Source organism: Pan troglodytes, chromosome 20, assembly GCF_028858775.2.
Source record: "Pan troglodytes isolate AG18354 chromosome 20, NHGRI_mPanTro3-v2.0_pri, whole genome shotgun sequence".
Taxonomy (NCBI): domain Eukaryota; kingdom Metazoa; phylum Chordata; class Mammalia; order Primates; family Hominidae; genus Pan; species Pan troglodytes.
Window position 1 is genome coordinate 9,668,636 of NC_072418.2, and position 13,868 is coordinate 9,682,503.

Genomic DNA, 13,868 nt, shown 5'->3' on the forward strand with positions numbered 1-13,868 from the left:
CCTGGCCAACATGGAGAAATCCCATCTCTACTAAAAATACAAAATTAGCTGGGTGTGGTGGCGCATGCCTGTAATCCTAGCTACTCAGGAGGCTGAGGCAGGAGAATCGCTTGAACCCAGGAGGCAGAAATTGCGGTGAGCCAAGATCATGCCATTGCACTCCAGCCTGGGCAACAAAAGTGAAATTCCATCTCAAAAAAAAAAAAAAAAAAGTAGCCGGATGTGGTGACGCCTGTAATCCCAGCTACTTGGGAGGCTGAGGCAGGAGAATTGCTTGAACCTAGGAGGTGGAGGTTGCAGTGAGCCGAGATTGTGCCACTGTACTCCAGCCTGGGTGACTGACAGAACGAGACTCTGTCTCAAAAACAAACAAACAACAGCAACAACAACTGAACACCCAGCAGGGAGCAGGAGACTCAATTGCAGATAACACCATTCTGGATATTTTGTCTAAAACAGATACAAAAATAAATTCATAGAGGAATGTCTTAAATTATATCTCAAGATAGGTAGGCCTAGAGCTTTTCAAACAAGCACCTACCTTTGGAAAACTCAGTAATAGAATAAAAGAATGTTCACTGTTTCCCCTGGTGTCCCAGCTAGAAGCAGCTCACTTGTTTCTAAACAGAGAGGACATCCTTCCCACTCCCCCAAAAAATCATAGCTTTTATTCTGGTGTATGTCTTGCATAAATTTGGCACAAACCCCAGTTCTGCCTTTTATTAGCTGTGTGGCTCTGGGCAAGTTAAGTAACCTCTCTGGTCATAGTTTAGCTTCTCCTTGCCCCTGACCTACAATATTCTCAGGATTTTTCCACAGTGCAATAATAACGGTCCCCTCTCCCACCACCCTTCACTAACCCATCTTCCTTTTTCAACTATCCCACTCCTGATTTCCAACCATCCAACATGTCCCACGGAAGGACTCATGCTGGGGGCTCCAAGAGAGTCCTCACAGACAATTCCAAGGATTCTATTTAGGTCTATTTAAGGACTCACTCACTCTGGGTGGCTTCCCCAGAGCGTTGGGCTCAGATAAGAAGATCCTCCTTTCTCCTCTCCCTTCTATCTTTTGTGATACAACCCTCAAGCCACCCACTTAACTTCTTCCCACCTCCATCGCATGTTCCCTAGTTCTTCCCAGGGAAATGTGAAAAGAAGTCCATGAAACAACACACAAGTAACGTGTGTATGTGGAATTGCCTCCTTGAGCATGAAAACATGCTAAAACTACCATGATCAGAACAGTCACTACCATGATCAGAACAGTCACCGCTCTGTGGCATGGAGAGGCAGATCTATGGACACACCAGAAACAGACCCCAAAGCAATGGCAAAGAGGGAGATTTCTATAATCAACAGCTGTCTGAGGCCCCCAGTTAGCTATTTGGGAGAGAAAGGAAACGCCCGTTGAGTCACATATGCAAACAGATCTCAAGTAGTGACGATGAATTTTTTTAGACAATAATAATTAAAATATAGGCTGGGCGCGGTGGCTCACGCCTGTAATCCCAGCACTTTGGGAGGCCGAGATGGGTGGATCACCTGAGAGTTCGAGACCAGCCTGGTCAACGTAGTGAAATCTCGTCTCTACTAACAATACAAAAATTAGCTGGGCTTGGTGGTGGGTGCCTGTAATCTCAGCTACTTGGGAGGCTGGGGCAGGAGAACCGCTTGAACCCGGGAGGCGGAGGTTGCAGTGAGCCGAGATTGCACCATCGCACTCCAGTCTTAACAACAAGAGTGAAACTCCATCTCAAAAAAAATAAAATAAAATAAAATATAAAATGTAGAGGAAAAAAAACCTTTCATGGGTAGAAGAAGACTTTCTAAGTGTAAAGTACAGAAGTGGCACACTGAAATCCAGCTCTGAACTCATAAACATTTTAAGCTTCTCCAGCAAAACACTTCCCAGAGCATTTAAACCACTGAACAACAAAAACAACAAAATGCAATTGGCAAAGGGTTAGTAGCCTTCACTGATGAAAACCACATACAGATTAATTTTGCAAAAGCTACTGAGGTACTAAAAGACAAATGGGCAAAGGATATGAACAGGAAGAGAAAACCCAAATGATAAATAAACACGTTTTAAAAGGTTCAACCCCGATAGCAATCAAAGAAATGCAAATAGAAACAATGACAACACGTCAGCTCCTCCCTCCCGCAGTAAATTATGAAAGATTTTTCAAATAACACTCAAAGCTGGCCAAGGTGTTCCCTCTCCTCCAAAGCTAGGAGGAGCGGCCGTTGGCACAACATTTCCGGAACACCATTTGGCAATCTGCACCAAGAGCCTCTGACCCAGAAATTTCACTTGTGGAAAGCAAGCCTAAAGAAACAACTGCTAGATAAAGCTTTGACTCTAAAATGTTCATCACTCTCTTTGTGAAAACTAGAAATTATATATATTTTTTTTTTTTGAGAAGGAGTTTCGCTCTGGTTGCCCAGGGTGGAGTGCAAAATGGCGCAATCTCGGCTCACTGCAACCTCCGCCTCCCGGGTTCAAGTGATTCTCCTGCCTCAGCCTCCCAAGTAGCTGGGACTACAGGCGCGCACCGCCACGCCCGGCTAATTTTGTATTTTTAGTAGAGACGGGGTTTCACCGTGTTGGTCAGGTTGGTCTCGAACTCCTGACCTCAAGTGGTCCACCCGCCTCAGCCTCCCAAAGTGCTGGGATTACAGGCCTGAGCCACCGTGCCCGGCCTGGAAATCATCTTAATGCCCAATAACAGGAATGGTTAAGGAAACCTTTAGTAGACACGACAGATTCCTGAAGATCACTAGAAGGAACAACCCCCAATAAACTACTCTCAGCGACATGCATTGTGGAATAAGATGAATGTTTTGCTTTTTTTTCGTTTACAAGTGTCTTTTTCCAAATGTCTATTATAAGCAATATCACTTCTATAATCAGATAAGAACTAAACTATTTTTTAAAAAAAACCAAATCTATAGTTTTCCACTCCTTTTCCTCTCCCAAGCAAGAAGAACATTCACTGTCTAGCACAGGAGGTGGCAAACTGCTGCCCTTGAGCAAAATCCGGCCCACGACTTGTTTTTGTAAGTAAAGTTTTATCGAAACACAGCCACAGTCATACATTTATGCATGCCTGTGGCTGCTTGTCCAATGCAATGGCAGAATTGAGTCGTTGCATCAGAGACCATATGGCCTGCAAAATCTGAAGTATCTACTATCTGAGTCTTTACAGAAAATGTCTGCCACTCCCCGGGCTAGTGAATGCCACCACCCACTATTCCCCGGCCCCTACCTAATGACCATTTAACATTTTTAAGCCATAAAACATTTTAAGCTTTCTAGAACAAGGCACGAGACACTGCTTAGAACCCTGTATCCCCGGCGTACCTTTCTGGCAGTGACTGTGAGTCCAACATCGTTCGACAAACTGCCCGTTGATGACGGTGGCGGGGCAGTTGGTCTTGCCCTTCGCGGTACCCGGACAGATGTCTCCACACTCCTCGTTGTCATCTTTGTTCAACACGATGTAATTATCCTCCACGGAATCCAGGATACGGGACCAGTCGATAGTGGCCAAGTAACAGAGCTCATTGTTCTTCTCGATGCGGACAGAACCCCGGGTGATGTTCATCAGGTTGTAGAGGCCGAGTTCCTTGAGGTGAACCATCTCGAAGATGACCAGCGCGTAGTTAAAGAACAGTCGTGACCCCCGGATGACCGTGAGGTTGGGGAACAGGTCCTTCAGGCTCTCGAGCCCATAGACCCGGAAGAGCAGCAAGTAATCAGTGATCATTATGAGTTTGGGGAAACTGAGGTCTCGGAAATCTTCGGGCCTCGTTTTGAACATCAAGAGTATCTGCAAGTGTCCTTCGATGACAGAGCAATTCTCCAGCTCATGCAACCTAGTGAGGTTGTTCCGGATATCCATGCCGGGACACACTAGAAGAGAAAATGAACAGAAAGCAAGACAGGTGAGCAGACGCATGGTGGATGCATCAGAAGGATCAGGGGCAGAGCCGGCTTCATGGACAGGAAACCTGGGCCCTGTGTTTTCATCCCGGGCCCTGTAAACTCTGCTGCCAGCCGGGATGAGTTGCTTTCTCTGTAAAGTACCCATGCCTAAGTAATTACTTTCAAAACGCCAAGAAAATAATTCTTTTGGCAAGCCCTGTTAAAATCCTTAAAATCACCACCTCTGAAATGATGCAGTCGAGACAATGGGATTACAGGGGATTGAGTAACGCGGCAGGTGCAGAAGGAGAAAGGGGAACTGTCTCCAGTGCGTCAACATAGAAGATCTTCAGGAGATAATTTACGGGGATAAAGGTGCCTGCGTCAGAAATGGGGCAAGGAAAGCTGAATGTATTTGTTTTGTCAATCCTCGCACCTTGCTGGCTGACTTTCCTTCCCGGACTGCTCTCCTGGCCTGCAATCAAGACCTAATTACCTTTTACCTGGGTGTGGTGAGAGCTTCCCAGGGAGCCCGATCTCCATTGCCCAAATGCCCTGAGTTCTCATTCTCCTGAAGGCGGTCCCTCCCAGGCCCCAACGCCCACCATGGCTCCCCATCACCCTGCACTTCCCTCAAGATTCTGCCCCTACATCCCCCTGCACACCACTAAACAGGCCTGCCCACCACTCTTGCACAATTCCAAGACTCCTATCCTCCTCTGTAACATGGCTTATATGGAAGAAGAAGTGAAACAACTCAGGGCAAGCACTCAAACAGTGCCTGAAACATAGTAAGTGCTGCATTAATGTCAGCTATTTTGTTGTTTGTTGTTGTTGTTATTGTTGCTGTTGTTTATTCCCCCAAACATATAACAGTCATCTCTAGGCATCTCTAGGCTAGTCTATCTTTTGGCTGGCGAAGTGCTTTGTACCTTAGCTCCCTATTTCTAAATCCAGCCCATCATGCTTCAAGATATCCAGTTCAAATGCTGCCTCCTCCTCCAGGCAGCCGTCCCTGATTTCCTTTCCTTGGCACACCTATTTGCGTGTTTCTCCTCCTTGTGTCCCTTACACCTGAGTTAACATTTTTCAAAATTGAAGTCTTTAGATGGCTTCTCTCTGCCAACACACACACACACACCGCCTCCCCAACACACACACCACAGTCCTCAGCACCTAGAATATAAGGCTCAGTATACAACCCCTGCTTATTTTGTTCCAAAACACTAAACCTTCCACCAATATCTTTGAGGAAAACAGATCGTTCTAAAGAAGAATAGTAAATCCTCTAAAAAAAAAAAAATCCACCCTGAGAATTACCCACAAAAGAAGCACAAATTAGAAAAAACAACAACAACGACAAAACACAGCAAAAGCAAACAAATGGGAAAAAAAAAGTAGCAGTGATCCTGGATCACATTCCATGCAGCAAATGGATTAGGCTAAGTCAGGAAAACACACACACACACACACACACACACGCTTGCTAGGAAGTTGGAGGAAAGCCCCAGTACACAACTATGGATTAATCTCCACCCTCCCCTCAACACTGGCTGCCTGGGGTCTGAACCAAGCAGGAACCCTGCAGGGACCAAGCTCAGGTTGGGAGGCAGCTTCAAGGGGACAAGGATGCCAGTCCCAGCCCCCCCACCCCTCCTAGTCAGGGACCCAACCCCAGTCTGAGGCTCCCAGTCAGTCACATCAACAGCTTCCACATCCAGAGATGTCAAAGAATCCCGCGTGCCATTGGTGCCTCCCAGCAAGCTCTGTCCCCATCCCATAGATGAGAAAACTGAAGCTCCAAGAGGCAAAGACCATCACTCAAGGACACACAACTCACCAGTGACTGGCAGGGTTGCCAGACTTAGCAAAGAAAAATGCGGAATGCCTAGTTGAATTTGAATTTCAGATAAGCAATAATACCTTTTTGAGGATAAGTATATCCCATGTAATGTTTGGGACATACTTTCCCTAAAAAAAATTACTCATTGTTTCTATGAAATTCTTGTGGGGTTTTTGTTGTTGTTGTTTTGATGTGGAGTCTCGTTCTGTTGCCCAGGCTGAAGTGCAGTGCCGTGATCTTGGCTCACTGCAACCTCCACCTCCTGGGTTCAAGTGATTTTCCTGCTTCAGCCTCCCAAGAAGTGTCCAACACCACGCCCAGCTAATTTTTGTATTTTTAGTAGAGACGGGATTTCACCATGTTGACCAGGATGATCCTGATCTCCTGACCTCGTGATCCACCCGCCTCAGCCTCCCAAAGTGCTGGGATTACGGGCATAAACCACCATGCCTGGCGGCATCCTAATCTTAGATTTGGCCATAGCCCTGGGCTTCTCAACCCTGAGTCCCACACTATATTTCATTTCTCTCTCTCTCTCTCTCTCTCTCACACACACACACACACACACACACACACACTGCAGGTAGAAAGAACACTTGCCCGCCATCCTCCCCAGGCTATGGCAGAACCAAAATCAGACATGAATATGCATTCAAAGGTTAACTAGGGCTGGGCACAGTGGCTCATGCCTGTAATCCCAGCAGTTTGGGAGGCCACAGTGAGAGGATCGATTGAAGCCAGGAGTTTAAAGTCAGCCTGGGCAACATAGCAAGACCCCAACTCTAAAAAAAAATAATAATAATTAAATATCCAGGCATGGTGGCACGTGGTTGTAATTCCAGCTACTTGGGAGGCTGAGACAGGAGGATCACTTGGGTCCAGGAATAGGAGGTTACAGTGAGCTGTGATCACACCACTGCACTCCAGCTTGGGCAACAGAGTGAGACCTCGTCTCGATTAAAAAAACACAACGGCTGGGCGTGGTGGCCAGCTCATGGCTGTAATCCCAGCACTTTGGGAGGCCAAGATGGGCTGATCACGAGGTCAGGAGATCAAAACCATCCTGGTTAACACGGTGAAACTCCGTCTCTACTAAAAAATACAAAAAAATTAGCCAGGCGTTGTGGCGGGCACCCGTAGTGGCAACTATTTGGGAGGCCGAGGCAGGAGAATGGCATGAACCCGGGAGGCGGAGCTTGCAGTGAGCCAAGATCACACCACTGCACTCCAGCCTGGGTGACGGAGCAAGACTCTGTCTCAAAAAAAAAAAAAAAAAAAAGCAAAGATTAACTGGCTGTTGGACATTAGGGAAATACAAATTCAAACCACAGTGAGATACCACTTTATCCCCACTAGGATAGCTAAAACCAAAAAGAGTGACAATTACAAGTGCAAAGAATGTAAAGAAATGGGCCGGGCACCGTGGCTCACACTTGTAATCCCAGTTCTTTGGGAAGCCAAGACAGGCAGATCACCTGAGGTCAGGAGTTCAAGACCAGCCTGGCCAACACGGAGAAACCCCGTCTCTACTAAAAATACAAAAAACAACTAGCTGGGCGTGGTGGCAGGCGCATGTAGTTCCAGACACTTGGGAGTCTGAGGCAGGAGAATCACTTGAACCTGGGAGGTGGAGGTTGCAGTGAGCCAAGATCACTGCACTCCAGCCTGGGTGACAGAGCGAGACTCCATCTCAAAGAAAAAATAAAATGTAGAGAAACTGGTATCCTTTTGCATTCCTGATGGGGATGTAAAACAGTGCAGCCACTGTGGAAAACACTCTGGTAGTTCCTCAAAATATTAAACCAAGAATTGCCATATGACCTGGCAATTCCACTCCTAGGTAACTACCTAAGAGAAATGATACTATACGTCCACACAAAGACGTGTACACAAATGTCTATAGCAGCATTATTCATAATAGCTGAGGCTGAGTGCAGTGACTCACACCTGTAATCCCAGCACTTTGGGAGGTAGAGACAGAAGGATTGCTTAAGCCCAAGAGTTCAAGACCAACCTGGGCAACATAGCGAGTCTCCATCTCTATAAAAATTTAAAACATTAGCTAGGAATGCTGGTGTGTGTCTCTGGTCCCAGCTACACGGGAGACTGAGGCAGGAGGATCGCTTGAGCCTAGGAGGTCAGGACTGCAGTGATCTGTGTTTGTACCCCTGCACTCCAGCCTGGGCAACAGAGCAATATCTTGTCTCAAAAGTAAATACAGGCTGGCCGCAGTGGCTCACGCCTGTAATCCCAGCACTGCGGGAGGCCGAGGTGGGCGGATCACGAGGTCAGGAGATTGAGACCATCCTGGCCAACATGGTGAAACCCCATCTCTACTAAACACACAAAAAAAATTAGCTGGGCATGGTGGCGAGTGCCTGTAGTCCCAGCTACTTGGGAAGCTAAGGCAGAAGAGTCACTTGAACCAGGGAGTTGGAGGTGTCAGTGAGCCAAGATTGCACCACTGCACTCCAGCCTGATGAAAGAGTGAGACTCCGTCTCTAAATAAATAAATAAATAAATGTAAATAAAAGGCCAGCCACAGTGGCTCACTCCTTTAATCCCAGCGCTTTGGGAGGCCGAGGCAGGTGGATCACCTGAGGTCGGGAGTTGGAGACCAGCTTGGCCAACATGGTGAAACCCTGTCTCTACTAAAAATACAAAAATTAGCTGGGCGGGGTGGTGCATGCCTGTAATCCCAGCTGCTACGGAGGCTGAGGCAGGAGAATGACTTGAACCCAGGAGGCGGACGTTGCAGTGAGCTGAGATCGTGCCTTTGCACTCCAGCCTGGGTGACAGAGCAAAACTCCAACTCAAAAAACAAAAAACAAAACCAAAAAAACCCCACGAAACAAAAACAAACAAACAAACAAAAACAAAACAAAATTATGCCTCCAGTGTAGCTGGAACCACAGACATGCACCACCATGCCCAGCTAATTTAAATTTGTTTTGTAGAGATAGTGGTCTCTCTATGTTGCCCAGGATGCTCTCAAACTCCTGAACTCAAGCGATCCTCCAGTCTTGGCCTCCCAAAGTGCTGGGATTACAGGTATGAACCTCCTCCATAAAAGAAGTCAAACAGAGAAGGCCACATGTTGTCTGACTCCATTCATACAAAAAAATCTGAAAGAGGCAAATCCATAGAGACAGAAAATAGATTCGTGGCTGCCAAGAGCTAGGGAAATGGGGGATGGAAAGTAGTAGCTAGAGGGTACAGGGTTTCTTTGAAGATGATGCAAATATTCTAAAACTGACTGTGGTCACAGTTGCACAACCGTAAATGTCCTCAAAACCACCTAACTGCACACTTAAAATGGGTGAATTGTATGTCATGCGAATTCTATCTCACTAAAGTTGTTATGAGTAAAGATTAAACAGCTATAATTGTAGGGAACAATCAAGAATTGCTTTTCTTTTTAAATATCCTATGAATCTAACTCTTAATTCATTAAAGCCGTATGTGTCCCTATTAGTGAAAGACAATAGAGCAGTTTACCACTGGGACAGAAAATACCCAGAGGATGTTAGAAATGAAGGCAGAAATAGACACGAGGACTTCTGCTGGCTTTTAACATCTCTGAGTGGGCGTGAAGGATGCTTCAAGTTCTTCATAATGGGTACCTGGTTAATGGCCACTCTTTGTATAGGTAGAAAAAGGCAATGAGGAAGAGGGTGCTAGTGACAGCTAATATTTTCTTTTTTCTTTTTTTTTTTTTTCTTTAACTGAGACTGAGTCTTACTCTGTTGCCCAGGCTGGAGTGCAGTGGCACGATCTCGGCTTGCTGCAAACTCCACTTCTGGGGTTCAAGCAATTCTCCTGCCTCAGCCTCCCGAGTAGCCAGGATTACAGGCATGTGCCACCACACCTGGCTAATTTTGTATTTTTAGTAGAGATGGGATTTCATCATGTTGGCCAGGCTGGTCTCGAACTCTGACCTCAGGTGATCCGCCCACCTCGGCCTCCCAAAGTGCTGGGATCACAGGCGTGAGCCACCGTGCCTGACCACCATCTCCATACTAAAATATGCCGAATGGGCCAGGTACCATGGCTCACACCTGTAATCCCAGCTACTCAGGAGGCTGAGGCAGGAGAATCGCTTGAACCCAGGAGATGGAAGTTGCAGTGAGCTGAGATCATCCCATCGCACTCCAGCCTAAGTAACAAAGCAAGACTCCATCTCAAATAAATAAATAAATAAATAATTCCCACATATAATCAATCCTAAAAAAAAAATGATTAATGAGATAGTCCACAGCAGTGGTCCCCAACCTTTTTGGCACCAGGGACCAATGATAGAAGACAATTTTTCCACGGACACGGGATGGGCGGTGATGGTTTTAGAATGAAACTGTTCCACCTCAGATCCTCAGGCATCAGTTAGATTCTCATAAGGAGCAGGCAACCTAGATCCCTTGTATGCACAGTTCACGACAGGATTCGAGCTCCTATCAGAACCTAATGCTGCCATTGTTCTGACACGAGGCGGAGCTCAGGCAGCAATGCTCACCTGCCCTCCGCTCACCTCTGCTGTGCAGCCCAGCTCCTAACAGGACATGGACTGCTACTGGTCTGTGGCCTAAGCGTTGGGGATCCCTGGTCTGCAGGATTTTTTTCCCATGACGCCTACGAGATGTGGTGTGTGCTTTACCCTGGCAGCCCATCTTGAAACGGAGGCTCATTTTTCTTTAAAAATAATTGATTTGTCGCCCGGGCGTGGTGGCTCATGCCTGTAATCCCAGCACTTTGGGAGGCCGAGGCGGGCGGATCACGAGGTCAGGAGATCAAGACCATCCTGGCTAACCATGTGAAACCCCGTCTCTACTAAAAATACAAAAAAAAAAATAGCTGGGCATGGTGGCAGGTGCCTGTAGTCCCAGCTACACTCGGGAGGCTGAGGCAGGAGAATGGCATGAACCCAGGAGGCGGAGCTTGCAGTGAGCCAAGATCAGGCCACTGCACTCCAGCCTGGGCAACAGAGTGAGACTCTGTCTCAAAAAAAAAAAAAAAAAAAAAAAATTGATTTGTCTATGTAGATTTTATAAAGAGTATCATCGAAAATGTAGGTTTGATGTAGAAGAGGCAAGCCCCAAAATTGAGCCTTACCCCGGGAGGGTTTTTGTCTTCACCCAGGAAAGAATTCGAGGGCGAGCTGGTGGTATTAGACAGCACTTTTTTTTTTTTTGTCAGAGAGGGAGTCTCACTCTGTTGCCCAGGCTGGAATGCAATGACATGATCTCGGCTCACTGCAACCTCTGCCGCCTGGGTTCAAGTGATTCTCCTGCCTCAGCCTCCCGAGTAGTTGGTATTACAGGCATGCACTACCACATCCAGATAATTTTGTATTTTTAGTAGAGACAAGGTTTCACCATGTTGGCCAGGCTGGTCTCGAACTCCTGACCTCAGGTGATCCACCTGCCTTGGCCTCCCAAAGTGCTGGGATTACAGGCGTGAGCCACTGCGCCCGGCCAGCCCTGTCCTTGTGGCTGGTCCTCCATGTGGTCCAGGGCTGGATCCCCGCCTCTGGAGGCGAGTCCCGCCTACTACCTCAAGTTCACATAACCAAGTTGTTCCAAATATATGCAAGAGTTTTCCAGTAACAGAACTGAGTACTAATTTTTTTTATATTTCCATGAATTAAATACAAGTTTACATTGACATTTCAATGAATTAAAGTGAAAATAAAATTCAGTTTCAGCCAGGTGCAGTGGCTCACGCCTGTAATCCCAGCACTTTGGGAGGCCAAGGCGGGTGGATCACCTGAAGTCAGGAGTTCGAGATCAGCCTGGGCAACATGGTGAACCCCGTCTCTACTAAAAATACAAAACTTAGCGGGGTGGGGGCAGTGGCGCATGCCTGTAATCCCAGCTACTAGGGAGGCTGAGGCAGGAGAATCGCTTGAACCCGGGAGGCAGAGGTTGCAGTGAGCCGAGATTGTGCCATTACACTCCAGCCTGGATGACAGAGCCAGACTCCATCTCAAAAAAAAAAAAAGAATTCAGTCTTACCAGCCACAACTTCCAGGGCTCAAGAGCCACCCGTGGATGGTGGCTGCCATATTGGACAGAGCACATACAGAGTATTTCCATCAAAGCAGAGCTGTATTGGACCGTGCTGGTCCTGAATCTGAGAATTTTCCAGAAGGAAAGAAGGCGGACATGAGAGCCATCTTAGGAAGTGTTCCTTTCTTCCCTGATTTTCTCTCCATCATGAAAACAGCAGGGGAGATGGGTTGGGAGCAGGGCAGAGAAATAACTTTCTAGAAGATTCTGAAATCCTTTACAATGCTAAGAGTTTTCTACTTTCTGTTTTCAATCATAAAAGTCCTTGTTCTTCAGTTACAGCATTTTTTTTTTGAGACAGAGTCTTGCTATGTTGCCCAGGCTGGAGTGCAGTGGTGTAATCATAGCTCACTGCAGCCTCAAATTCCTGGGCTCAAGTGATCCTCCTGCCTCAGCCTCCCAAGTAGCTGGGACTACAGCTGCGTACCACCATGCCTGGCTAATTTTTGTATTTTTTGTAGAGATGGGGTTTCACCATGTTGCCCAGGCTGGTCTCAATATCCTGGGCTCAAGCAGTCCTGCGTCGGCCTCCCAGTGTGCTGGGAGTATGGGTGTGAGCCATCAAGCCCGGCCAGTAACAGCATTCTTAAAATGCTCCCTGCTGACCTATTCTGGGGCCCACACGTCCCTTCCACATTCTTTCCAGTCCTCAAACTGCTTCCTCTTAAATTCAGGAGGTCCTGCCTCAACAAGTCTTGGGTTCTGGTGTCAGGCCACCACCTATACCAGTTTTGGGGCACACTAGAAATCTAACGAATCTGGCTTCCCAACCCAGCTCTGTCACCTGTCAACTGTGTGATCCTGGACAACATCTTCAACCCCTCTGCACGCCTTAGTTTCCTTTTTATTTATTTATTCATTTATTTATTTTTATTTTTGAGACAGAGTCTCACTCTGTCTCCCAGGCTGGAGTGCAGTAGCGTGATCTCGAATCACTGCAACCTCCATCTCCCGGGTTCGAGCGATTCTCCTGCCTCAGCCTTTTGAGTAGCTGAGATTACAGGCACCCGCCACCACGCACAGCTAATTTTTGTATTTTTAGTAGAGACAGGGTTTTGCCATGTTGGCCAGGCTAGTCTCAAACTCGTGACCTCAGGTGATCCACCCGTCTAGACCTCCCAAAGTGCTGGGATTACAGGTGTGAGCCACCGTGCCTGGCCTCAGTTTCCTTTAAATGATGACAACAGTATAATGAAACCTACAAAGAAGAGATGAGAACTGGGGTCTCTGGCTGTGTATACCTGTTCTGTCTCCCATCTGAGCCAGATGGAATCCATTCCCAGATTTATTACCTCCAGAAATTAGAGCTTGGACACACTGGGGTGTCAGAGATCCTTAAGATTCTCCACCTGCCTGCAAGAATAGCTTTCAAATCTACCTCTGCGAGAAGGAATGGAGGCGTCTGGATCAAACGCAGGTTCTGGACCCGGCAAGTCAGCTACATGGAAATCATTCCTGTATTCACTCAACAAACGTTTGCTGGGCATCTCGGTGGGCCAGACATTGTGCCAGGCCCAGGGGGACTCTCGAGACAAATAAGGTTGCACTCTTACAGCAAGTAAAGACGCACCTAAATAACTGTGATAAGCTACCACCAGAGCTAAAGGACAAAGCAGTAAAACAAAGAACTGCAGAGATGTTGGCCGGGTGCAGTGGTCACGCCTGTAATCCCAACATATTGGGAGGCCTAGGCGGGTGGACTGCTTGAGCCCGGGAGTTCAAGACCAGCCTGGGCAACTGGCAAAACCCTATCTCTACTAAAAATACAAAACATAGCCAGGAGTGGTGAGGCGCATCTGTGCTCCCGGCTACTCAGGAGGCTTAGGCAGGAGAATTGCTTGAGCCCAAGAGGTTGAGGCTGCAGTGAGCTATGACTGCACCACTGCACTCCAGCCTGGGTGACAGAGTGAGACACTATCTCTAAAAAAACCAAGACCGGACGCAGTGGTTCACGCCTGTAATCCCAGCACTTCGGGAGGCCCAGGCAGGCAGATCACTTGAGGTCAGGAGTTCGAGACCAGCCAGGCCAACAT

At 47.3% G+C, this 13,868-nt stretch overlaps 1 protein-coding gene across 4 annotated transcripts in view; it reads right to left on the reverse strand.

The window, feature by feature from the left end:
- Positions 1–13,868, reverse strand: part of INSR (insulin receptor) — a 184,586-nt gene that overhangs the window by 154,641 nt on the left and 16,077 nt on the right. For all 4 annotated transcript variants that reach the window (XM_063801090.1, XM_016934853.4, XM_024351320.3 and 1 more), the window contains exon 2: positions 3,367–3,918. In XM_063801090.1, the coding sequence (XP_063657160.1) occupies positions 3,367–3,918 (552 nt within the window). The remainder of the gene's footprint in view (positions 1–3,366; positions 3,919–13,868) is intronic.